Raw genomic sequence first — 27,630 nt, 5'->3', positions numbered from 1 at the left:
AGATAGATAGATAGATACATGGAGGGGGGTAAGGACGGACAGACAGACAGATGGACGGACGGATGGATGGATAGATAGATAGATAGATGGATGGATGGATAGATGGATGGATGGATGGAGGGGGAGGGAAAGATGGACGGACGGATGGATGGATATATGAATGGATAGAGCGATGAATAAATAGATGGATGGATGTATGGATGGATGGATGGATGGATGGATAGATAGATAGATAGATAGATAGATAGATAGATAGATAGATAGATAGATAGATAGATAGATAGATAGATAGATAGATAGATAGATAGATAGATAGATAGATAGATGGAGGGGGGTAAGGACGGACAGACAGACAGACAGACAGACGGACGGACGGATGGATGGATAGATAGATGGATGGATGGATGGATGGAGGGGGAGGGAAAGATGGACGGACGGATGGTTGGATATATGAATGGATAGAGCGATGAATAAATAGATGGATGGATGGATGGATGGATGGATGGATAGATAGATGGATATATAGATGAATGGATGGATGGATATATGGATAGATAGATGGATATATAGATAGATAGATGGATGAATAGATAGATGGATATTTGGATGGATGGATGGTTGGATAGATGGATGGATGGACGCATGGATGGATAGACAGACAGACAGACAGACAGACAGACAGACAGACAGACAGACAGACAGACAGACAGACAGACAGACAGACAGACAGACAGACAGATAGATAGATAGATAGATAGATAGATAGATAGATAGATAGATAGATAGATAGATAGATAGATAGATAGATAGATAGATAGATAGATAGATAAAAACAATACAACAATTATAAAATCAATCAAGCATGGTAGAGAAGCACTAAAATAGCCATAGTGACACACCAACATTATGTAATGGAGATAAGACTATAGTTATTTGTGCCATCATCCGTCACTTCTTGTCTTATTTCTTTCTTTGAATAATTGGGATTTGAATGACAGTAACAGAAGACAAAAAGTTTTAATAACAACTTATCTGAAAAAAAACTTCTTGCTTCCATCTTCATGAGACAACTTCTTCCTTCCCGGAAGTGACATCAGCATATCTTCTATATTAAAAATGTAATTACTTAGTACAATGTTTTCAAGTTTTGCTTTTCACATTATTATTAATTTAGCAAATAAATACAGGTGGCACAGTGGGTAGCACAATCACCTCACAGCAAGAAGGTCGCTGGTTTGAGCCTCGGTTGGGTCAGTTGGCCCCATGTTTGCATGGATTTCCTCCGGGTACTCCGGTTTCCCCTACAAGTCCAAAGACATGTATAAAGACATCCATAGTCCATAGTGTATGTGTGTGAATGAGTGTGTATGGATGTTTCCCAGTGATGGGTTGCAGTTGGATGGACATCCGCTGTCTAAAACATATGCTGGATAAGTTGGTGGTTCATTCCACTGTGGCGACCCGTGATTAATAAAGGGACTAAACCCTAGGGACTAAAATATATTCTCAGAGGTTATTTTTATAATGCTGCCATGGACAGAGTCCCACTCCAGTGAAGCTGTAACTGGAAAGGCACCCTGGCCAAAGGCACTTTTCAAGAGGGTGACAATACAGTCTCCTCGGGCTGCCTCTCGTGTTGCTCTGTGTGGTTTTTCTTATGTTTACAAACTGACTGAGAGGTGAAGACTAATATATATGTTATACAGACATGACATCTTAGGTTTATATGGTTAATTTGTTCATACAAAGATACTGAACGTACACTTCTTATGTTGTTGAATAGCCTGCAGGCAAATACATCACCTATGATAAAGCAACCAACGGATGCAGCTTTTTATTTTCTTGCTGTGTGTGAGCTATGGTTGATGATGGCTCCTTTTTTTTATCTTCTTGCACCAAAACACAGATTTGATCAGCTGTCTGTAATGAGATGAACCATAGTAGTACAAAAGAGGGTCCAGAAAAACACTTGCGCTCCCCAAACACACAGCCAGCATGTAAGCAGCATATGATGAATTTCCTTCACCGGTTTCACCTCTTTTTGCTAAACAAATGCAGTGATACAGCAAGATGCCATTGGTTGGAGCAAAACACACCACAAACTCAATCAGCACAGAAATAGTCATGATCACAGCTCTCCTTTTGTTGGAGAAAGATGAAGAAATGCGGTCGGACTTTACACTGAGCACATATATGATGGTGGAGTAGCTCACTAAAGTGATGACCAGCGGCACAAAGAAATACAGGCAGGAGAGGATGAAGAACAGGTATGCATAATACGACAATGCTTTGTCACTGGCATTCATCATATCATGACAAGTGATCCCCACATCCTCAATCTTAACTGTTTGTCTCTTTAAAAGCAGTGGCACAGTACCAGCGAGCGCCAGCAGCCAGACTAATGCACATATGAATGAGGCTTTCCTCGCATTTCTCCAGCTTAAAGAAGCAACAGGAAGCGCAACACCCAGCAGTCTGTCCACACTCATGCACATCATCAGCAGTATGGAGCAGTACATGTAGCAGTAATAAGCTGCAGTGAGCACACGACACGCCGCCTCACCAAACAGCCAATCAGAAGCGTTCAGCTGGTAGTGGATCTTCAGTGGCAGCAGCAGGGCGAAGAGCAGATCCACACACGCCAGGTGAGACATGTAGATCACAGCTGGTTTCTTTTCTCTGATCCTGCAGGTGAACGTCACCAAAGCCAAAGCGTTCAGAGGCAAACTGATGAGGATGATGATGATGTAGAAGGACGGCATGAAGCGTGTGACCAGCGGGCTTTTCAGGAACTTAACAGCGTCAACCAAGGTGTGCGATGGGTCAGGGATTGGTGTAGTTTTGATACGGATCTTGCGTCTACAAAGTGACTGTTTAATTGGTGGTGAAAAGTATACCAACATTCCTAAAGGAGGCAGAGGACAGAAAGGATCTGTCAACAAAACAAAATCCCTGTGTGACATTCTCATCATTATTGCCATCTCATTTTCAGAGGAAGTTGCTAAAGGCGGAACAATTTGTTGTTAAAAGTTACTAAATCATGCGACAACTTTGTTGTGTGATGACGTTATTATGGCCCCGTTTACACTGCCAGATAAAAGTGACCCAATTCTGATTTTTTGCTCATATGTGACACAGATCGGATCTGTTCTATGACTGCGTAAACACACACACACACACACACACACACACACACACACACACACACACACACACACAAACACATGCATTCGGATATTCAGAGATCTGTTTCAGGCCTCCTTCATATGCGGAAATAAATCAGATATAAATCGGATATGTGACCATGCGACTATCATGTAAACAGGCAGATCTGATTTATTGAGGCATTTTGTACATCATTATACTTGCGACACTGTGGTACTTCTCCGCTGTTTAATGATGTAGAAGGAAGAGCATGTGTGGAGAACTCAACGTGGTAAACAACAACAACAACATGGAGGAGGAAAGTGGTCAGTGGTCGACGGCAGAAGTTACCTGCCTTCTTGTCGGCGCCAATAGATAAAAAAAGGTTGGCGCCAATAGCCTAGTAGTTAAGTGCGCCGACATATAGCACCATGGTGCTCACGGCGACCCGAGTTCAATTCCCGGCTCGAGGTCCTTTGCCTACCCTTCCCCTCTCTCTGCTCCCAATACTTTCCTGTCTGCAACCTCTACTCTCCTTTCCAAATAAAGGCGAAAAACCTCAAAAAAAAGAAGAAGAAGAAAAAAACGAAGTTACCTGTCTTCTTGCTCTGCGGCGAGATGAGTCAGTGGAGGACGTCATATATAAACCATAGGCGCAAGCTGCGATGACGGCTCTTTCCCTCCACCTCAAAATCATTTTAAAGTTGGGCGAATTCTGCATATTTAGCAAAGCTAAAAGCAAAACAATTTCTTCCATCGCGGCTAGTGTGGCGCAGATGCTAGAACCTGCCTTGCGCTACATCGTAAATTGTTTGGAAAGTGTTGTGGTGGAAATTCATTCATTTCATATATTTATTTGTTCTAATTATAAAGGTCTGTTTTTTATTCTTCCATGAATGTACTGTTTTAGTTAGACCAAGTGTGACCACGTTAACATCGGTTTATCATTAGACAAGATCTGGATAAGTACATGGTGCTTTAACAAGCTACATGTTCGGGTGGGATGTAAAGATGAAATGTAGATGGTCAAAACTGAAGTTTAAGCGCTGATGCAACTGTGATTCATCCTGTATGTCAGTGATGACCTTGTGGGTATTACTAACTAAATAAAAAGAGAACACACTCTGTTTTGGCGTCTCTCACACTCTGCATCGTTGATGTATGATTGTGTGACTTTTTTTGCAAAGAATAAAATCTTAAAAGACACTTTGGGTAAGAATTTGTCTTCTTTACCACTGAGAGAGCCTCTTTAAAGAAAATAGCCACTACAGTGTAATCTGTTTTTAATCATTTGTATTCTTTGTTGTTTTTATTTCTTATACTTGTTTCTTTTATTCTAGTTTATGTAAACCACATTGGATAACCATTGTGTATGAAATGTGCTATAGAAATAAACTTACCTTGCCTTGTGTTGCCTAGCCCTGTATCCTCATCGGTCCATTCAGTGCTGCTCCCAGAGCTCTCTGTAACCCCAAAACACCATCAGTTAGAGCACACAAGCTAGTAAAACAATTACTGCAGTCACTACTACTCTTTTGATTTCAGGTACTTTTAAAACATTGCTAAAAGTAGCCAAATGAATGTTAAAAATAGCTAAATTTGTTGCTTAGGTGCTTTTTGAAAAAAATGTTGCTGTGGTAGTATGAAAATTATTTTGCTCACATTTTAGATTATAAGTGCCATCAGTCTGCAGACATTTCCCAGTATTTTCCCGTTGCAATTGGGAATTACTGTTGTGTTTGCAATAAGGAAAAATGCAAAACACATGCAGGCATTTGTTCTTTCTTTCTGTTTACTGAACTGCAGTAATGAAAACAGGAGACTCATTAGAAACAGATGGTCATCTCCGGTTTTAAGACTTTAAGTTGAGTCACATATCCCACACTCAACACACTACACTTACTATGGTATATAAATACAGCACTACAACATACAAAAGAGAGAGATTGACTTAGAAAGTCACTTACCTGTTTCATAATTATTTGATCAGCTGTAGTTTAAAATAATGCTGTATTTTTTTCCTCCTCTAAGGGCATATAATGCGGTTCTGTCGCCATCTTGTGGATGAACAACGTCGACCATCTTTGATCTGCTCAGTATGACAGGCTAATGGCTGCTGTCTCTCAGAAATCATAAATATTTTAAAATAGACACTACCCTTATAAATAACCTGCATAAACTATATATAAACTGCATAAAGACTAAAAAAGCCTCAAAACTACATTATGTTGTCCAACAGCAGCAATATTTGTCAAACTGTAGAGTGTCCTCTGCTTGTTGATGTATGTGGGCGGAGTAATACACAAGGGTGAAGGGTGAAGTGGCTGGGCGAGTGCTGTTACTTGTAGAATATTGCACAGTTATCAGCCAATCAGATTCAAGAACCAGACAGATAGATAGTTAGAGAGAGAGAGAGAGAAGAGTCTTGAAAAATATCTAGTCAAATATTATTTACTGTCATCATGACAAAGATAAAATAAATCAGTTATTAGAGATGAGTTATTAAAACTACTATGTTTAGAAATGTGTTGAAGAAATCTTCTCTCCGTTAAACAGAAATTGGGAGAAAAAACGAACAGGGCGCTAATAATTCTGACTTCAACTGTATATAATACCACAGAGCCACATATGTATACATATATACGGCACCACTGTGGCTCAGTGGTTATTTTCGTTTTATATGCAATTAAAAGTATTATATAGCTTCATAATATTATAATTTAAGGCATTTGGTCTGTTTTGAGATTTTTGTTTTTGTATTTTCCCTGATTTTTAATAAGTCGTTGTCTATTGCGGTTGATGGAACTTTTGGATTCAATCATAAATATCTTAAATATTTGTATTGTGAAGATGTCTGAAGGTTTCAGGGGTTTGAAAAGACACAAGGGTGATAAATTAATGACATAATTTTATTTTTTGGGGTGAACTAACACTTTAAGCCAAAACACTGCAGATGAAAAGGGTGAAACATTAACTAATAATTGTCACCAGACTTCCACAGTTGATTGATTACATTATGAATTGCATTTTTTGTATGCCTTTCAAAACATTTTGATTTAAATATGCAAATGACTGTAAATAATTAAATAATAGCTAATTTGCACACATTGCTAGCACAAACATCTGAACAGTTGATGGCATCTGGTTCACAATTCAATTTAACATGCTCTTGATATGCTCTTTATTTTCATATAAAGCAATTTAAATCATATTATGCTACAGTACATCGCTTATTTAAATCTTAAAAAAATAATTTGTGTCATGCATTAGTTTAACAATATTTTAATTTTTGTTTTGTGTCATTCACAATTTGGTAGATTTCTTATGTCCGCAAAAATGCCTTGAGACCCCTTTACCTTTAAAAACTGGATTTAAGTGTTGGGTTTGAACTGGAATCACATAGTCATCAGGTTGCTCTTCGGTACATTCAAAGCTGCCCTCATAGCTGTCTGTAATCAAACAGAGCAAAATACCATCAGTTAGAGCACACAAGCTTCTAAAAGCATTCAAGTCTCATTGACAAAGATCCTAATTAGGATGTGTGGCTAAATAATATCCTGGAATCATCATTAGCAGCCCATTTTATAGCAATTAGACTGCTGTCATTGTAATGCAGATTCTGGGAAAACAAAAGGCACATAGAAAGCTTCAGAGGAAATGGCCATATGATTTGGAGAAAATGCGTGCACTAATCGGCCCTTTGTGTGAAGCAAAAAAATCTTAAAAGGATCTTAAAGACGTGACAGAAATCACTCTGCATTCATTTGTATGAATTGTAAATAATAATAATAATAACTCCTAATGTGATTCAATGGTCAAGTTGTCAGCTCAACACTGAGACATTTCAAGAGATATTTATAAAACTATTTCAAAGGTTCTGATATTCATTAAATATTTAAAGAAATGCTGCTATACTAAAGCCGTTAAACATTTATTAAATAAAATTATCTTATTTTATGTTCCACAGAAAAACGCTATACAGGTTATATTAAATTTCTTTTGGTTGAAATATCCATTTGCAATGCACCTTAACCATGTCGATCCGTAGCACCATAAGACCCAGATTTAAAGTGATGATGTGGATTTTTTGATGGATATCCGCTCCAGGGGCCTCATGTATCAATGCTGCGTACGCACAAAAACTTTGCGTGAGCCAGATTTCACGCTCACGTTTGGATTTACTAACGATGAAATTAACGTGAGAATGTGCGTTGGTCCATGCCAACTTCATGTCTGGTGTACGTGTATTTCTTGTGTGTGCTTGTTTTATTTCCATTGGCGACTCCTAGAGGCAATTATGTTAAATTGCACACTACAAAGTATCTTTGAGCCGTGCAATGCCAGCTGTATGAGATGGGATCATCCGCATGTCTAGCAGGTATATAAGGTTTCCATACCATGCAGTTGTCCAGCCAAAGATTAAAGTGTAATTTGCAGTAATTGCCAGTTTTCCTGATGTAATCGGAGCGATCGACTCCACGCACATTGCTATGGAAACTTTTCCATTCAATAAATGTGCAAATAATATGTGATGCTTAAATGTGCTTAACAAATATTGTAGCAAGGTGGCCTTGGTCAACCCATGATTAATTCATCCTCACAAACAGCATGGTTGGGATGAGGCTCCAAGTTGGCAGGCACTCGGTCAGTTGTAGAGTGGGCGATCGGGCAGCTGATATATATATGGGTGCTGCTATACCGCCCTAACAAAGTTTTCCTCTAATACATCTGTGTCTCCCACAGACACGGATACTACTCCAGACAGTAAAGTGTCACCCACAATTGAGGCAACCCTCCCCTCAAAGGGTGTTAGTTCAGCATCCCCTGTTCCACCGCCTGTTTGGTCCACACTTTGATGGTGCACCGCCATTCTCCTTTTAACCTGCACCTTTACATCGGACCATTTCTTTATATACATATATATATGTGTATAGCTTCTGAGAGACATCCTCTTTTTTGCACAGTAGCCCCAGCTTGTTTTTTTTTTGTTTTTTTTTGCTAATGTAAGCTATGATTTAAAAGATAAATATAATGTATAAAAATATACATTATTTATATTGCTTCAATAAATTATATACTTTTTAGTAATGGGCAATGCACAGATATTAATGTTTCACAATGTTTTTACACTACATTATTTAAAATCTAACAAGCTTGTTTACATTGCTCTACTTACATTAAATCCAAATCCCAAATATCAGAAATGACAACAGATTGTTAATATTGAATTAATGTCAGTTTTAATGTTATGGTTTAATGCATTTACTTGACATATTTTATTCATTCATTTTCCTTCAGCTTAGTCCCTGGTTTATCAGGGGTTACCTCAGCGGAATGAACTTCAGGTGGTTTGTGTAATGTGTTATATGTTTGGTAAAATAATTTCTAAGTGCACCTTTAGTGATTTTTTAACTAAAGTCTTGTCCCAATTTAGAGGTTTTTGCAAAAAAAAAGCAGAAGTGGATTTAACTGGTTTTGACGCCAAAGAAAAGTACCTTGTTAAAAACCAAAGAATTGTCTACAGTAACATTTTTGAAAAAAGTTATTTTATTTACCAGCTAATAACCTTATCATTACAAACTTCTGAACCTAATCAGAAGAGCCTAATAGAAAATGCTCACTTACAAGAAAAGAGGTCTGATAAATTTAGAGGGTTTTGCATCTGAACTCTGAAAAATATATATATTAGGGGTGGGCGATATGACCTAAAATTAATATCACAATATTTTTCATCTTTTGAACGGTGACGGTATAATATCATGGTATTCCTTTAAATAGCAAAATAATATAAATTTCAAGGAAGAACGGACAAAAAAAAGTCTCACTTCTATCACTCTTTAAGTTTTGGTTTCGGTTTGTGTCATTTTAAATGCTCCATCCCGTTATGAGCTGATCTTCATTTTTCTCTGTTTGTGGAATAAAGCGGCACCAATTTATGAGCAGACAGAGCAGGATTCTCGCGATGACCACCAGCGCAATACTGCTTTTTGTTATGAGCCGTAGTTTCAGTGTAAACTTAGTAAAGACGAGTTTCTTTGGCGATGATGTGTACAGTATTAGATTTTACATTTAGCGGACATTTGCGCTGAACACGCAGTGAAAGCAACGCAACAAGATTCGGGCACCTTCTCCGAAAACCCTTGATTGATCTCAGCTGGTGGATCAACATTTACCTTATGTCATGATCGCTGTCATCTGCGCCATTATTATTATTATTATTATTATTATTATAATTTTAAATGAGGTTTGCAAACCTGTGTACTTTTCATTCTTCAGCCGTTTGCATTTCCTGCGGTAACAAAAGCTCCCTGTCATCTGACAGCGGGAAGCGTTGAGTGATTGACAGCTAATATGAACCAATACAGCGGCAGTGTAGAGCGATTCAGCAAGTTTATAGAGAAAATCAAATGCTCCCAAATATATTATGAGGGCGCATAGATTAAATTTCGGGCGCTCATGCGACCAAAATGGTTGCAATTTCGAGCCCTGTAGTATAAGGACAGGTATTCAGACCACAACTGAACGTTTGAAGAAGAAAATTTAATGCCTTATTATTTAGAATTAGCTATTATTGATGTAAATGCAGCTGTTCAAGGCACATAATTGATTTATTACGGTATTGACGGTATTAGAAAATCCATGTCGTGGCGCAATGTCACACCGGTGATGACTATGACACCGGTGTACCGCCCACCCCTAATATATATATATTTTTTTTTTATGTGTATATTTTAGTATTTCATGTATGTACAGTATGTGTGTGTATGTATTTATACATATAAAAATAAATATACACATTTCACATGTGTATACTATGTGAATACAAACTTTTACCTTGGATGCAATTAGTCATGATGAATCGCTTGACAACACAATTCATTCATTAATTTTCCTTCGTATTAGTCTCTATGTTTTAGGTCGCCACAGCAAAATGAACCTATGAAACTATTCCAACATATGTTTTGGCCTTCCAGCTGCAACCCAGTACTGGGAAACACCCATACACGCTAGCATTCACACACTACAATTTATTTTCTTTAATTCACCTATCACGCAAACTCCACACAAAAATGCCAACTGGCCCAGCCGGGACTAAAACCAGCAACCTTCTTGCAGTGAGGCAACAGTGCTAACCACTGAGGCACTGTGATGCCTATACTATATTTATTTATTTATTATTATTATCGTCTCACCTAATGGTGTTGTTTCTTTTATTATTTAAGTCACTGTCATGAAATGTTTAGTTATTTGTTTGTATATTGCATTCATGTATTAAAATAAAGACAACATAAGGCTTGACTGTTCTGTAGTTACATTAAGGAACTTTGTCGCAGTACCATGGCTGCAGCAGGCACAATAATATTACGCAGCACCTAAAAATAATCCCCAGTAAGGTAACATTGCTGCATACAGGTAATCAGGGATGTGCACAGGGGGGTGGCCCGGTGGCTGGAGCCACTGCCCCTTTGCCCTCATTGGCTGAGGTGCCCCTCTTGCTTAATCGCCACCCCCCATCCCCACTCTCCCTTCACTTTCAGATCGGCAAACAAAACATCCTCCTTTACTTTGCGATCACCGCCCCCATTCACACAACTAACCCCCGCCAAGCCCCACCCCCTGCTCTTCACTTGACGATCGCAAACATGCACCTCCAACATCCCCCCACCCCCACCCCCCCACGATCTTCACTTTACGATCGCAAACGTGCACCTCCACCCCCCTCCCCCCGCGCCTCACTTTACGATAGCAAATGTTGTTCAAATGTTGCTCAAGTTTATGTTGTAATAGTCAAGTGAAATATCAGACGGCCTTTAAGTCTCTAATCAGAGGACTGAAATGAGCAAAAGAGGTGGATTATAACACAACACTTGGAGTAAATGTGAATTAAACATAACAGCAGAGAACCAAACTCCTTTAAATGCTCAAATATAAATATAATAAAGCTAATGTAAATATATATATATATATATATATATATATATATATATATATATATATATATATATATATATATATATATATATATATATATATATATTTCTATGAACTGTAAATTTTGGGTAAACTGAGAATTTCCAAGTGGTCTCTCTCTCTCTCTCTCTCTCTCTTTATAAAGAAACAACTATTGTTCTTAATCTTATTATTAGTTGTAGTGCCGATCAAACATCATGTGAAAAGCTCAGATAATACTAATTGCTTTTAAATGTAAAAAAGATTTACCTGGATGGTTTAGGGTGGACATGTTCAGGGAATCAGTTGTGGAATAGTTTCTGGAATAAACTTCATCATAGTCTTGATAATAATAATCCTCATACAACTCATCAATTGTCTCGTTGTTTTCCGGCATAACAGCAAAACTCCTTTCAAAGCCATCTGTAACCCAATGCAATGTTATATAACATTACCAGACAGAAAAGTACATTAACATCATATATATATATATATATATATATATATATATATATATATATATATATATATATATATATATATATATATATATATATATATATATATATATATATATATTATAACATCATATAATAGCACAAAAGCTCTACAATGTGAATTCATGCAATAAAAGTAACTTACTTTTATACTTACCATAGATATGAAGGATTATAATGCAAAATAAGAGTATTCTGACCCCCATGATTGCTGATCAGATAACAGACACTAATTCTAGTGGGTAAAGTTGTCAAACAGCAGTATCTCTGGATGGACAGATATTCCTTGTGGTGAAGCCAGGACCTGAGACAGGCACTTTTTAATTACTGAAAGGAGGCGCCTGAGAGCGTAATGCAGTCTGTCATCAACAGTGGATCTTAAATGATTTATAATCATGCATTTACAGAATCACCAGCATTCAAACAATTATCTAAAACGTGTATCGGAAATGACTTGAGTTTATATGAGTGTTTGTACTGTACTTTGCAGCATGCTAACCATTAATCCCCTTAGTAGTTTCTCTAACATATATATTTCTTTAAATTGCACACGTGCCTAGTTGAGCATTGAACAAAATACTTCAATAGATACATTTATTACTGTTTCTGTGCATCAGATCAAGAAATTGTCATATTCTGAGCTATTGTTTTTTTTTTCTCCACATGATTTCGCTCCTTTCCCCAATGTTTCTGCTTGGGGTCCATTTGTGATAATTCTGTTCAGCTGTGTCTTGTTAGACTGGCTAGCCTATTTATTTTACCCTCTTGTCTTCACTTATCACTTGGTTTTTGAGTTTGATGTGCTCTTGCCGTTCCTGACTTCCTATGGTTTTGCCCGGCTGCTTTTTATTTTTATTTATTAATTTTTTTTTATGATTTTGGATTTCCTTAATAAACATCTTGTTTTGAACTAGACCTTGTGCCTTGGCAAATGGGTTCATCAGCTCTCCCTGTTAGTGGTGGGCAAAGCGAGGCTTCATGAAACACTGAAACAGTCGAAGCAAATGTGTCTAAGTTTTGAAACCCCACTCTACGTTGACACTTAGTGATAGTTTTTTATGGATTGTGCTGAAATAGCTTCAGCAAAGAACAGGTCTTAAACCCCACTTTGTAAGATTGGATCTGCAAGTGATTTAGTGGAGTGGTTAAGGTTCCTGACTACTGTGCGGGATACTGGGATCGAATCCAGGCTAATAAAGCTATTTTGAAATGCTTAATATCAGTTTGAAATGCTTTGTTCTTGTATCGTTTGGTTACAACATTGGTCTGACATCTGAATAAACACTTTGTTAATAAATATGTCTTGTTTTTGTCATAAAACAGGGTTGTTGCTAGATCAGACACGGTTGTGGCCGAAAGTTAACAAGAATTATTTATATTATTAATTAAATTTCCCATTTATTGTATTTTATTAACGTCTACCTAAACCCAACCATCACAGTACTGTAAAAATATTAATTATTGTTTTACAGTGTTACAAATATGATGCTAAATTGATGGCGTATCAGCAGCTGTATCCTATCTAGACTACACCATTAAACAGCTGCATTATTAAAATACACAAAAAAGTATTTGTACAAGTCAGGATTCGAACCCAAAAGTCATTTGAAGCACAGCATCAATGTGTATACGCACAGTCCACTAGGCTATATGAGACCAATGTTTTTGTGACCCATTCAGTCAAAGGCAGATTCGCCAGGTCTGCAGAATTTGACACAACATCTGCATTGTTAAAGAAACTTTGAGTAAGTGATATATTCTAAGAGTTTGGGGGCAAACTCAAAGATAAAAAAATCAGTTAAAACATAAATAAATTAGTTATTAAAACTAGTATGTTCAGATTTGTGTTGAAAAAGACTTATTTCGGATAAACAGAAAATGAGGGAAAATATAGAGGAGGGCTAATGATTCAGTAGGGCAGTCTACTTTTGACTTCAACTGTACATATAGTGTTAAATAAAAAAATGGTAAACACAGCTCTGTACGTGTTCATTGTTTAGACAGACACAAAACACAGCCAATAGAGGTCATCGTTGCCATATGTGGTTTGTCACACATTGCCTTAAATGGGTTCATAGCATCTGTTGAACTCCGTAATACATAAGTTGAATTTCCTGAAACATTATGTGCTGACATTTCAACTATGGATCCGTTGGTGCAGATAAACAGTAAATAAAGAATAGGATTAAATTTGTAAAATAAAAAAGTGAACGCAAATTAAGTTTCTTAGTGGTCTTACTTTGATAAACACAATAAAGGTTTACTATGTTAAGCTACAATCCATAGCAGAAGCTAAACATCAAAATATGCCTACATCAGTTTTAAGAATATTGAAATAAACTACTTATCGTGGCATGATGAATTACAGCTGAAGACAAGATTGTTTTGTTCCCCATGATGAGCTTTGACTCAAGATACTGAAGATGCAACGGCTGAAGTCTAAAATGAGCTTTGGCATGAGTCAGTTGTTCATTTGAATCTTCTGAATCATATCAACCGGTTGAGCCGAGTCAATCCGGAAATCGCCGAATCAAACCGTTTTCTTAATAATTCTATTTAGCAAGTCAGCATATATAACGTAAATATATTACATATAACGATTAAAATAATGATAAGTGAACTGCAATTGTACAATACTACAATACAATTGTAGTATTATTAGATAAATTGAGTTTAAGTGCTACACTTTCGTGTATCCCCTGCTTGAAAAAAAACTGCTTAAACCAGCCTAAGATGGTTTAAGATGGTTAAACCAGCCTAAGACAGCCCAGCCTGGTTTTAGAACGGTTTTGGCCATTTCCAGGCTGGTTTCCAGCCTGGTCTTAGCTGGTCAGGCTGGGAAATGACCAGCTAAAACCAGCTTGACCAGCCAGGGAATCCAGTCAAGCTATATATGTCCAGCTTAAACCCGGCTGGTCAAGCTAGTTTTATCTGGTTTCAGCTGGTCTTTTTCCAGCCTGACCAGCAAAAACCAGGCTGGAAATGGCTGGAAACCAGCCTGGAAATGGCTACACAACAGGTGTGCAAATCTTATTTTTAATTCCTCTGCTAGCCTCCATGTGAATAATTAGAGTTAGCTAATGGTAACACTTTACGGCTGGATTTACAACTGTGCATAAGCCATTTTCTTCCAAAATTACTGAGGTTTAAATTATGGTAACCTATGTTGTGTCCTCAAATGGTTTTGCAGTCTTTATGATCAATGGTGTATCAGATTTTGCACCATCACCAGCAATGGCCTTACAAACTGAACAGACATCTAAAAATAAGCACAGAAATTAGAATTTATTTAAGAGCAGTACAGTATAAAGCATGGGTACCATCAATCCCCTGCCTTTCTGAAAGTAAACATCTGCTTTAAAAATGGCATGCACTTACAATTACGCTTTGTGCGTTATCAGTAATTAATAATGAGATATATCAAACAGATAAATAAATTGCTGCTTCTGTGCATCAGACCAAAACAAATAAGTCTAAAAACCAGAAATCGTTGAAAGCAGAACACTTTAATTTTTGTATATTCATTACACCACAAGTTTCACGTCACAAGTTTCTCAATAATTTGGAGAGTTAAACACTGCTAAACATGTACACGGAGGCTAGAAGGGCATCCGCTGCAAAAAAACATATGCCAGAGTAGTCTGTGGTAGAATGTGGTTCATTCTGCTGTGGTGACCCCTGATAAATCAGGCAGTAAGCCGAAGGAAAATGAATGAATGAATTGCACACTGCGTGATATTTGGACAAAAAGCATAATAAGGACACTTAAAGTTTCACATGTCGCTGCAGGGCTGGTTTTAAGTAACAGTTGCATTACAGGGGCTGATTATTCTGCTTTTTCCTTCTCAGCACAGACTTGATTATCTGTCTGTAATGAGATGAACCATAATAGTACAGGAGAGGGTCCAAAAAAACGCTTGCACTCCCTAAACACAAAGCCAACATGTAAGCTGAATATGATGAATTTCCTTCACCGTATTTACCTCCTCTTGCTAATCTAACACAGTGATACAACAAGATGCCGTTGGTTGGAGCAAAACACACCACAAACTCACTCAGCACAGAAACAGTCATGATCACAGCTCTTTTTCTGTTGGATGAAGATGAAGGAATGCGGTCAGACTTTACACTGAGCACATATATGATGGTGGAGTAGCTCACTAAAGTGATGACCAGCGGCACAAAGAAATACAGGCAGGAGAGGATGGAGAACAGGTACACATAATACAACAATGTTTTGTCATTGGCATTCAGCATATCATGACAAGTGATGCCCACATCTTTAATCTTAACTGTTTGTCTCATTAAAAGCAGTGGCACAGTACCAGCAAGCGCCAGCAGCCAGACTATTGCACATATGAATGAGGCTTTCTTTGCATTTCTCCAGCTTAAAGAAGCAACAGGAAGCGCAACACCCAGCAGTCTGTCCACACTCATGCACATCATCAGCAGTATGGAGCAGTACATGTAGCAGTAATAAGCTGCAGTGAGCACACGACACGCCGCCTCACCAAACAGCCAATCAGAAGCGTTCAGCTGGTAGTGGATCTTCAGAGGCAGCAGCAGGGCGAAGAGCAGATCCACACACGCCAGGTGAGACATGTAGATCACAGCTGGTTTCTTTTCTCTGATCCTGCAGGTGAACGTCACCAAAGCCAAAGCGTTCAGAGGCAAACTGATGAGGATGATGATGATGTAGAAGGACGGCATGAAGCGGGTGACCAGCGGGCCTTTCAGGAATTTAACAGCATCAACTGAGGTGTGGCATGGCTCAGGGATTGATGTAGTGTTGCTACTGAGCTTGAGTACACGATGTGAAGCATTTCCTGCTGGAGATTCACATACATACCCTCCTACAGAAGGCAGAGGGCAGAAAGGATGTCAACAACACAAAATCCCTCAGTTATTTGGATATATTTCCTTGAATAATATTTCTGTATAGGGTACTACTACAAGATGGAAACATGATTATAAAAGGGTAGTTCACCCAAAAATAAACATTCTACTGTCAATTTTATGGACGCGCATGCTCGAGTGACGTCACTGTCGCTGTTACAGTAGCGTCGCTGCGTGTGTTTGGAGTTTAGATTCGCAATTTACATTTTTATCATAAAATACCTCCACACTCGCTAAGTATTTGTCTCTCCTATTTAGGGTGAACAAACCCTTAATACATTATGACAGCAGTTTATCCATTGAAATCATATATCCCATGTCACAAAAACTGCCTTCTTTCATCTGAGAAATATTGCTAAGTTACGAAGTATGCTATCCATCTCAGATGCAGAAAAGCTAGTCCATGCTTTTATGACTTCTAGGCTGGATTACTGCAATGCACTGTTTGCTGGCTGTCCAGCCTCCTCTATTAACAAACTTCAGCTAGTACAAAATGCAGCTGCCAGAGTTCTTACCAGGTCTAGAAAATTTGATCACATCACCCCAATTTTATCCCACTTACACTGGCTGCCTGTTAAGTTTCGTATTTGAATTTAAAATATTGCTTCTTACCTATAAAGCTTTAAATAATCTAGCTCCTGTTTATCTAACCAACCTTCTGTCTCGCTACAATCCAACCCGCTCTTTAAGATCTCAAAATTCAAGGCTTCTGGTAGTACCTACAATAGCAAAATCGAGTAAAGGTAAAAGGTACGTAAAGTTTGGGATCTGTAGAGCTGCGCATCGATGGATTACTCTTCAGTGTTTGGACTCTCAGTAGTGAATATTAAACCACACTGAACTGAGCTGAACTGAACTTAAACACTGAAAAGCTGAACTACACTGTTTCACTTTACTCTGATCTTCTATGTGAAGCTGCTTTGACACAATCTACATTGTAAAAGCGCTATACAAATAAAGGTGAATTGAATTGAAATTACTCACCCTCATGTCATTCCAAACCCGAGAGCTTTATTTATCATCAGAACTCAAATTAAGATTCTTAAGATGAAATCTGAGAGCTCTTACATCCTCCATAGACAGCAATAGTCCAGAAATATACACCTTCCATGTGTCTTCAGTGGTTCAATCTGAGTATTATGTAGCAACAAGAATACTTTTGTGTGCACATTAAATACAAATAACAACAACAATTCAACAGTTTCTTCTCCTCAATGTCATGAGCACTCTGCATGTTTATGAGCTCTAGGAAATACCATGTAAAATTTCTTACTCCGTTAAACATCATTTGGGAAATATTTAAAGAGAAAACAAAATTCACAGACGGGCGAATCATTTGACTTCAACTGTATATAGTATATATATATTAGTGGTGGGTCGTTATCGGCATTAATGTGCTGCGTTAACGCGAGAATCTTATAGCGCGATAAAAGAAATATCGCTGTTAATCTATTCTTAAAGTTGAGTTGGGAGCTGGGTCTATTCTACGCAAGCTATCATGACTTTCACCTTGATATTTTAGAGCAGATGTATACCTGGCCAGTGAGCCATCTGACAAAAACGTGCCCTTCTGAATCAAATCAGCAGGATGCCCTTCTGGATCTTTCACTTACCTAGAAAACACTACAGACTACGTTTACATGGACATCTGTAATCTAGTTATTTGCCTTTATAGACCATAATATAATTAAGGAGTTTACGTGAAGTGCTTTCATGTAAGATTTTCCTGTAATTTTGGGTGACTTTAACTGCAGTTCGGCAGTTCCACTTTTACTCATGAACATTTCATTCATGAACATTTCATTTAATTCATTTAGAGTTCCGATGACCACAGGGTTGGTGGGGAAAAGGGTAAGGTACTACATGCCAAAGCTCTCAATGAAGAGGAACAAGAGGCTGACTCAATTTGACACCAACCAGTTTGGGGAAAGGTGAACCAAGATATTATTTTATCAACATTAGCTCCCCAATAACTTTTAAATTGGGTAGACCTAGCCCACCTGCCAATCTGCTTCAGCTCATGGTCATTTACAGCACAGATAAATGATGAAATAATTTTATTTATAGATCTAAAAAAGGCTTTAGGGAGAAATATGGGCAGGCACTGAAATAGATACAAATACCTTGGTAACATTCATTTTAAGAATTTGTATTCTACCTGCTAAAGACAGCGGTAAATGACTCCATCTTTTTAAATCTAATTTAACTTTTGCTGTTAATGAATCAAGACTTTGTTCTTGCATTGTTCATGTTGACTTAGTGACTGCAATACCAAGGTATTTAATCTCTGTATTAGACATTTTAAAAGGTATAAGAGATGATGGTATATTTACGGCCAATTCATTGATAGGGAGATATTCACTTTTAGAGATATTTAATTCATACCCAGATAGTTTACTAAAGTTTAATTGAGTCAGGATATTTGGAATACTTACTAGGGGATCACTTACACATAAAAGCAAGTTATCAGCATACAGGGAAACTCGATGCTCCACTCCCCATCTCGTAAATCCCTTGAAACCATTTTCTTTTTTAAAGCAGCTGATAATGGTTCATTTGCAGCTCGAATAATAATGGGGAGAGTGGGCACCCCAGTCACGTACCCTGAAAGAGTGGGAATGGTGTAGAACGCTGATTATTTGTGAATACTGAAGCACTGGAAGAAGAATAAAGCAATTTGATCCATGAAATAAAGTTATTGCTAAAGCCGAATTGTTTTAGGGAAAAGAAAAGATAGGCCTACTACACCCGTGGCTGACACTGATGCTCATCTCTCAAAAAAATTGATAATAAGGTAGTAATAATTTGAAGAGTTCAGATGCAAAAACATCTAAAAGCAGTTTAAAATATCCTTAAAGAATGACCATTTTTATCAGGCTCCTGTGTGTGGGTTCAGTAATTTTAAGTTTATTTCAAAGAATACACTCTTTTAAAGGTCTTTAAAATGAAATAACTCAGCATAAACACAGGAGGCTGAGCAAAGAGCTGATTTTGGATGGAAATTTCAGATGGCACTTAAGAGGTTTTTGTATCTGAACTCTTTATTTAAGGTAGCGTTCAGAAAAAACAAAACACGCATGAAGAAATTAGAGACAGAGAAACATAAAAACCTACTGCTTAGTGTTTCAGAAGTGTTATTGCAGAGCAACACAAACAGCACACAAAACTATAAATGCGTGACTACGCGCAAGGCAGATGCCATGGGTCTCGGCGATCACTCGACGCAGTACACTTGACGTAAGTCTAAATCAGTCTTAAGGAGAAGAAACTGTTAAATTATGTAGTAATTTTTATTTTATGTGTACATTTAAGTATTATTTTAGCTTTATAATATTCCGATTTAACCCCTGAAGGCATATGATCTGTTTTGAGGATGTTTTTTGTTTGTTTTTTTGTTGACTTGACTATGTTGGATGATGGAATTTTTAGATTTAATCTAAAATATCATAAATATTTGTATTGTGAAGATGTATGTGCTACAGCCAAAAAATCCCGGGGCGAAAACTCACTGAAGCTAAGCAAAGCTGGTCAGTACCTGGATGGGAGACCACATGGGAAAACTAGGTTACTGTTGGTAGTGGTGTTAGTGTGGCCAGCAGGGGGTGCTCAACCTGTGTTCTGTGGGAGTCCTAATGACCCAGTATAGTGAAGGGGACACTATACTATCAGTGAGCGCCGTCTTTCGGATGAGACGTTAAACAGAGGTCATGACTCTCTGTGGTCATTAAAAATCCCATGGCACTTCTTGTAAAGAGTAGAGGCTTAACCTCAGTGTCCTGGCCAAATTCCCTCCATCGGCCCTTACAATCATGACCTCCCAATAATCCACATCCACATCTATCACTGTCTCTCCTCTCCACCAATAGCTGTTGTGTGGTGAGCACACTGGTGTCGTTGTCCTGTGGATGCCGTCGCATCATCCAAATGGATGCTGCACACTGGTGGTGGTGCGAAGAGACCCCCCTCATGATTGTGTAGCGCTTTGAGTGTATGGCCATACACGATAAATGTGCTATATATAAATACACATTACTTACGTACTTACTTGCATAAATATTTTTTTTAAATGAACTAACCCTTTAAGCCAAGACACTGCAGGTGAAAAGGGTAAAAAAAAATAGTTGTCACTATACTATACTATACTATACTGAAATTGAATTGCATTTTTTTGTATGCCAAGTTTCAAAACATTTTAATATTATTAATAATAATAATAATAATTATTACTTACATTAATATAGCGCTTTTCTGGGCACTCGAAGCGCTTTACACATGGGGGGTCTCCTCATCCACCACCAGTGTGCAGCATCCACATGGATGACACAACGGCAGCCATTTTGCACCAGACCGCACACCACACACCAGCTGATAGGTGGAGAGGTGACAGAGTGATGAAGCCAATTATGATATGGGGAGGGTTAGGAGGCCATGATGGTCAGAGGCCATTGGGCAGATTTGGCCAGGATGCCGGGGTTTAACCCCTACTCTTTTTCGAAGGACATCATGGGATTGTTTAATGACCACAGAGAGTCAAGACGGTGGTTTAACGTGTCATCCGAAAGACGGCGCTCACTGAACAGTATAGAGTCCTCTTCACTATACTGGGGCATTAGGACCCACATAGACCACAGGTTGGGCACCCCCTGCTGGCCTCACTAACACCAATTCCGGCAGCAACCCAGCTTTCCCATGTGGTCTCCCATCCAGGCACTGACCAGGCGCAGCACTGCTTAGCTTCAGTGGGCGACCATGTGAGAGTTGCAGAGAGCTAGCTGTTGGCATTTGGTTTAAATATAGAATTGACTGTATTTAATTAAATAATAGCTAATTTGCATACACTTCTGGCACAAACTTCTGAACAGTTGATGAGATCTGGTTCACAATTCAATTTAACATGCTCTTGATATGCTCTTTATTTTCATATAAAGCAATCGAATTCTCTTCAAAACAATTAAACTGTATCATGCATTACAGTGTTACAACATGTGTATTATCTTTTTTGTGTCATCCACAATTTGGCTACATACAGTACATTTCTTATATCTGCAAAAATGCTATGAGACCCCTTTACCTTTAGGAACATTTTTATATTTTGAGGTTGGAACTGGAAGCACGTTGTCCTCTGGTTGCTCATCAGTCCATTCAGTGCTGCTCCTAGAGCTGTCTGTATCCAAACAGAGCAAAACACCATCAGTTAGAGCACACAAGCTGCTAAAAGCTATCAGGTTTTATTTGCAAAGAGGCTCTAATTAGGATGTGTGGCAAAATAATTTCCTGCAATCACTATTAGCAGCCCATTTTATAGCAATTAGACTGCTGTCATTGTAATGCAGATTCTGGGAAAACAAAAGGCACATAGAAAGCTTCAGAGGAAATGGCCTTTTGATTTGGAGAAAATGCGTGCACTAATTGGCCCTTTGTGCAAAACAAAATGTCAGAAAGGATCTTAAAGACATGACAGAAACTACTCTGCATTCATTTGTATGAATTGTAAAAAATGAACAAAAAATGAACTTCTAAAGTGCTTAAATGGCAAAGTTGTCAGCACTGAGACATCTAAAAATATATATTTATAAAACAATTTCAAAAGTTCTGACATTTATAAAATACTTTAAGAAATGCTGCTATACTAAAACCTTAAAAAAATATAATATATATATATATATATATACTATTAAAACATCCTCTTTTATGGTTCACAAAAGAACACCATACACGTCACCTACACAACAAAAGAGTGAGTAAACAATAACAACAATAACAATAACAATGTGATGTCGCATTCACTACTTCCTTGTATTTTTTAAATATATTTATTATCTGTTTTTTGTCCTGTCTCTGTAATGCTGTTGCACTGTAGAAGCTCTGTCACGAAAACAAATTCCTCGTATGTATGAACATACCTAGCAATAAAGCTCTTTCTGATTCTGATTCTGATAACATCATTTCTTTTGGTTGAAATGTCCATATGTAGGTCACTTTAGCCTTGTTAGACCGCAGTGCATCGAGTTAAAATTAGTTTAGTTTTGTAGTTTTGTTTTGTAGACCCACAGCTATATTAACCTGCATGCATAGAAGATTCATTACCATACATTTAGCTTAATATTATAATTGCAATAGTATGAAATACAGTAATATATTACAGTGCTCATCATTCAATATCATGATAGAATCACACACAATTTAAACCAGCAACCAAAAATAATGTACCCTCAAAGTTTGCATAAGATAAACCATACAAAATATCGACTGAAATGAACACACTTACCATTTAAGGTGACGCTGCATGTATGCATGAGTATAATTAAAAGCAAAAGAGTTTTGACCTTCATGAGTATCAATCAGGAGTCACTATCTAACTCTTAAGCAAGGAATCTCCACATGCAGTGTTTCTTCAGGCTCAGTGCTCAGTCTCTCCTGTTCTAAGACTTTTATTCGGTGACATCACTGAAACTTAAGCCTCCATTGAGCTTATTTACTTTTTAATCATTTAGACAACCAATCAGGATGTAGGCACACAGCAAAATCCTCTCAGTAAAAATTACTTGGTTCAGAGAGTATTTGGTCAATCTTTATAATATGACAAACAGATTAATTTATAAGTAAAGTTGCTGTTTGTGGAGTTGCTTATTGATCGAGTTGATTCTCTGCTGAGATTTTGAGAGATTCAATGTACAATATTTCAGCTGATTTCGTCTAAAGCTGTGGTCACACTGGGCTTTTCCTCCCATAGACTTCCATTCATACTAACGCGGATATGTCAGACCGGAAACGCAGAGTCATGCGTTAAGTTTCGCAGTTCGCTGCGGTGCAAAGTTCAAGCTTGGTGAACTCTGACCTGCGAAATCGCATCACTTGACTGCGTGAGACCAATCGAGGATCAAAACAGGACCTCTCTGGACAGAAATTTAAAACATGGAGCAATCGCTCGCTTTTTTAATGTCGAATCATCTTGTTTAATCCAGCCCCTTTTCGCAGCGCCATACAACAGAATTTCACACACACAAAGCCCAGTGTGACTTCAGGTATGTAGACATGGTCAAGACGATCTGCTGCAGAACAAACCGAGCATCAGAATGGGGAAGAAATGTGATTTAAGTGATTTTGAATGTGGCATGGTTGTTGGTTTATTTCAGAAACTGCTGATCTACTGGGATTTCCACGCACATCATATTTAGGGTTTACAGAGAATGGACCGGAAAGAGAAAATAACCAGTGAGCGGCAGCAAATGCCTTGTTGATGCCAGAGGTCAGAGGAGAATGGCCAAACTGGTTCCAGCTGATAGAAAAGCAACAGTAACTCAAATAATGACTCTTTACAACTGACGTATTGATATTTATTCATAGGGATAAACCCATTGAGATGTACCATGTTATTTTCAAGGGGGTCAATTAATCACAATCACATAATAATAACACCAAAGGACGAAACAAAACTTACACAACATTAAAAAAACATTAAAAAAAATAAAATAAAATTAATAAATAAAAAAAAGAATGCAGAAGAGCATCTCTGAACACACAACACGTCCAACCTTGAGGTGGATGGGCTACAGCAGCAGTAGACCACACCGGGTGCCACTCCTGTCAGCTAAGAACAGGAAACTGAGGCTACAATTCACACAGGCTCACCAAAATTGGACAAATTTGCCTGGTCTGATAAGTCTCGATTTCTGCTGCGAAATTCGGATGGTAGGCTCAGAATTTGGCATCAACAGCAAGAAAGCATGGATCCATCCTGCCTTGTATTAACAGTTTAGGCTGGGATTGAAGGTGTAATGGTGTGGGGGATATTTTCTTAGCACACTTTGGGCCCATTAGTACCAACTGAGCATCAAGTCAACGCCACAGCCTACCTGAGTATTGTTGACCATGTCTATCTCTTTATGATCACAGTGTACCCATCTTCTGATGGCTACTTCCAGCAAGATAACGCGCCATGTCATAAAGTGACATTCATCTCAGACTTGTTTCTTGAACATGACAATGAGTTCACTGTACTCAAATGGCCTCCACAGTCACCAGCTCTCAATCCAATAGAGCCCCTTTAGGATGTGGTGGAACAGGAGATTCACATCATGGATGTGCAGCCAACAAATCTGCAGCAACTGCATGATGCTATCATGTCAATATAGACCAAAATCTCTGAGGAATATTTCTAGTACCTTGTTGAATCTGTATCACAAAGGATTAAAGCAGTTCTGAAGGGGGTCCAACCCAGTACTAGTAAGGTGTACCTAATAAAGTGACCAGTGATTGTATATCATTTTAAGGATATGAGATGATATTGTGATGAGATTTGTCATATTACATACTACCCTACTGCAGAGTGAATGAGAAATCTTGTATTGGCAGCATCAGAGATGAATGATGGTTGACAATCTTTTATAATTAATTAATTACAGCCCAAAGACCTCCCTATTGCATACACTGTATGCATTAGTTTCAATTTATTAGTCTAACAGGAGAACCTTGTTGGTTTGTTGCTTTTATGACTGTCAGTATATTAGACTTATTTCATAATTGATATTTGTTGGTCATCATCTTTGATTAATACATGGCTCTCTAAAATATTGATTCTGATTGGTTAATCACAACACTCCAAGTATGTTATGTAAAGGATAAATTACTTGCAGGCAGTTGTTATTGCAAAATAAAAATCATAGGCAGATATAAAGCAGATGGCTGTTATATAAGCCAGAAGGGTTTTATCGAAGACTAGAATACACAAGACATGTCACTCGTATAGTTTTGTATGGGGAAAAGTGTAACTGTCAGCATGGCGAATGAAGCCCTGTCTTCTAGTACAGCAGACAATCATCGATCTCTATAGACTGAAGATTCTCCAGGGGAGGGGCTCAAAGCAGCTGTGAGTTTCTGTAGATGTTGAGTGATTAGAACATTTAGAAATGAAACTAAAGAGACAGGTGTGGTTTAATTTATTGGTGATACCTAATATGTAATTTAATCATAAGGTTGGCAAACAGTTTTGGAGAATTTGATGTTTTCCCATTCAGACAGAATGCCCGAGCATACTGCCCGAGAGGAGTTTCAAAGATGGCCACTGAGTGAAATGACTTGCCTTAAAGGGACTTTGGCTTTATTCTTTGAAAACAATCGGCTGGATGTACTTTATCCCACTTAATACACGAATGCTTGTCACAAAATGTAGACACAATCATTGTTTTGAGCTGCAACAGTTTATTAATTCTTTAATTGAATGCAAAGCTGACAGAAACAAAAACAGTTTATACATTAACCTACATATTATTCAGTCACAAGATGATACCAAACAGTCAATAACAGTGGTGTGACAGACAAACATGATGTACAAGCATATATGAATGTTAACGTATTCACTTAAGTGTGTTTTTTAAATTTTTTATTTTGAACTTGATGAGAAAATTGTAGTGTTGCTCGGCTTATGTGTTCTCCATTTCCCCCATTGTTTTGTAATGTGTGTGAAGTCCGGGTTTATATCACAGATGAGCCCCCACCTTATGTTACCTACTTAATAACATAATATAAGTAGGTGTCATAACATACAGGGCTCTTTTTTAACGATCTAGGTGCAAAGTCTAAAGCGCATGACGCAAAAGCATGTCCGGATACACTTGTGCTATTTTAAGGATGGAAAAATATGCTCTGTGTTTTGAGTGTAACATGCATTAAACCAATCAGAGTCTCATCTCACATTCCCTTTAAAGCGCTGATCACACTGTGAGATTTCAGCCATGATTTTGTTATCTAAGACAAATTTGGGAAATCCTAAAAGATTCCTGAAATCCTAGGCTAAAATCGGAGATCTTCGATCATTGGTTTGACATGTTCACAGACAGCCGCTTAATGCCTGTTGCGATCAGATTTTCCCTCCGATGAAATTCTGGCAGTGTCAGAAGATTTCAGACACTTTCCTGCAGTGTGACCACAGCTGTGATGAGCGTCAATCCAAGACCCAATAGGAGCACCGAGTTTGATGACGTGATTCATGCGACAATTCAAATGACCGCAGGGAATTGTCAAAACTGTTTTTTTTTTTATTCCTGGTTTTATTATTGAGGCGTGCTTTGTGCAAAATTGCCACTACAGTTTGTTTATGTTTGCTGTGAGGAATCATTTCAGAATGTGGAATAATGAAAGTGTCACGGGTGGATGACGTCAAACTACGGGGGCAATTTCTTTCATGTTTGGCACGTCTTCATTTTCATTAAGTCTGACTTTATGATAGCGGAGATCTTACAGTGTGACATGTCAGCCATGTTCGTGCAGTCTGACATGCCACAATCACACAGTGTGAGCCGGCCTTAAGAGTCATGGAGTCATGCCATGGTGCATTTGCTATTTACATGGCGGACTTTGTAAGTGGAATGCTTCACTAGTGAGAAAACAGTTTAACAAACCATCTGCAGCACAAGGATCCTCCTCCATTCAGCCTCTTTACTTTCTCTTTACTTTACTTTTACTCTTTACTCCTTTACATTTGTGAATAAGGAAACGGTGTTGTACTCACTGCACTGAGGACATCCATTAGCCTAGATATTTAATTTAGTTTGTCAAGCACAAATTTGTTTAAAAACTATTTCTAAATTCAGTTCAAATTTCCAGCAAACGAATAAATGAACAATAATAATGAAGTGTGTTCAGTGGTTTGGAGTTATATCCAAACATACGTCCTATTCTGTTATGATCCATATGGTGATGCATACATCTCCAGAACACAACAGGTGGACAAATCTGAACTTGTTTTTATTAAAACAAATATAAATATGCATATAATAAATAATACTGCTAATAATAACAACATTATACAAATTGTCATGAATAAACTGAAAAAAGCCCCCCGGGATGGAGTGTTTTTTTATATTTATGTAGAAAATAATAATTTTTGTAACATTTTAATCTTTTATTTTTATTCATATGTAAAGATATTTGTGTACTGCTGTACATCCTGTGTGTATTAAGCAATGTGTATACGTTTGAAACCACATAGGTGCATAACTAACGTGCTCTGCGCTGGACTTTAGACCTGCTTTTAGATGGTCAATGGTGCGATCTATTTCAGTTCTTCAAAATAGCAACACACCAACAATGCACCTTAACACACCTCCTTTCTAGACTGGAACACCCACGAGCCCACAAAGTG

The 27,630-nt window shown here is 37.9% G+C and overlaps 2 protein-coding genes across 2 annotated transcripts in view; both read right to left on the bottom strand.

The window, feature by feature from the left end:
* Positions 1-1,680: 1,680 nt before the first annotated feature.
* Positions 1,681-4,602, bottom strand: LOC130214938 (proteinase-activated receptor 1). The gene is made up of 2 exons (XM_056446816.1): positions 4,545-4,602; positions 1,681-2,905 (listed from the first exon to the last, which is right to left on the bottom strand). The coding sequence occupies exon 2, from the start codon at positions 2,901-2,903 to the stop codon at positions 1,857-1,859; it is 1,047 nt and encodes a 348-aa protein (XP_056302791.1). The 5' UTR covers positions 2,904-2,905; positions 4,545-4,602; the 3' UTR covers positions 1,681-1,856.
* Positions 4,603-15,329: 10,727 nt separating this feature from the next.
* The window catches only part of f2r2.1 (coagulation factor II thrombin receptor 2.1), a 24,816-nt gene continuing 12,515 nt past the window's right edge, over positions 15,330-27,630 (bottom strand). Inside the window, exons 2-3 of the mRNA XM_056446408.1 lie at positions 21,559-21,651; positions 15,330-16,444 (exon numbers count right to left, since the gene is read on the bottom strand). Of these exons, the coding sequence (XP_056302383.1) occupies positions 15,405-16,444; positions 21,559-21,651 (1,133 nt within the window). The 3' untranslated portion in view covers positions 15,330-15,404. The remainder of the gene's footprint in view (positions 16,445-21,558; positions 21,652-27,630) is intronic.

Source organism: Danio aesculapii, chromosome 21, assembly GCF_903798145.1.
Source record: "Danio aesculapii chromosome 21, fDanAes4.1, whole genome shotgun sequence".
Classification (NCBI taxonomy): Eukaryota; Metazoa; Chordata; class Actinopteri; order Cypriniformes; family Danionidae; genus Danio; species Danio aesculapii.
This window is presented reverse-complemented; position numbering and strand designations above follow the sequence as displayed.

Excerpts from the sequence above, each read along its gene's own strand:
- LOC130214938 (XM_056446816.1), bottom strand. The coding sequence starts at position 2,903 with ATGTTGGTATACTTTTCACCACCAATTAAACAGTCACTTTGTAGACGC.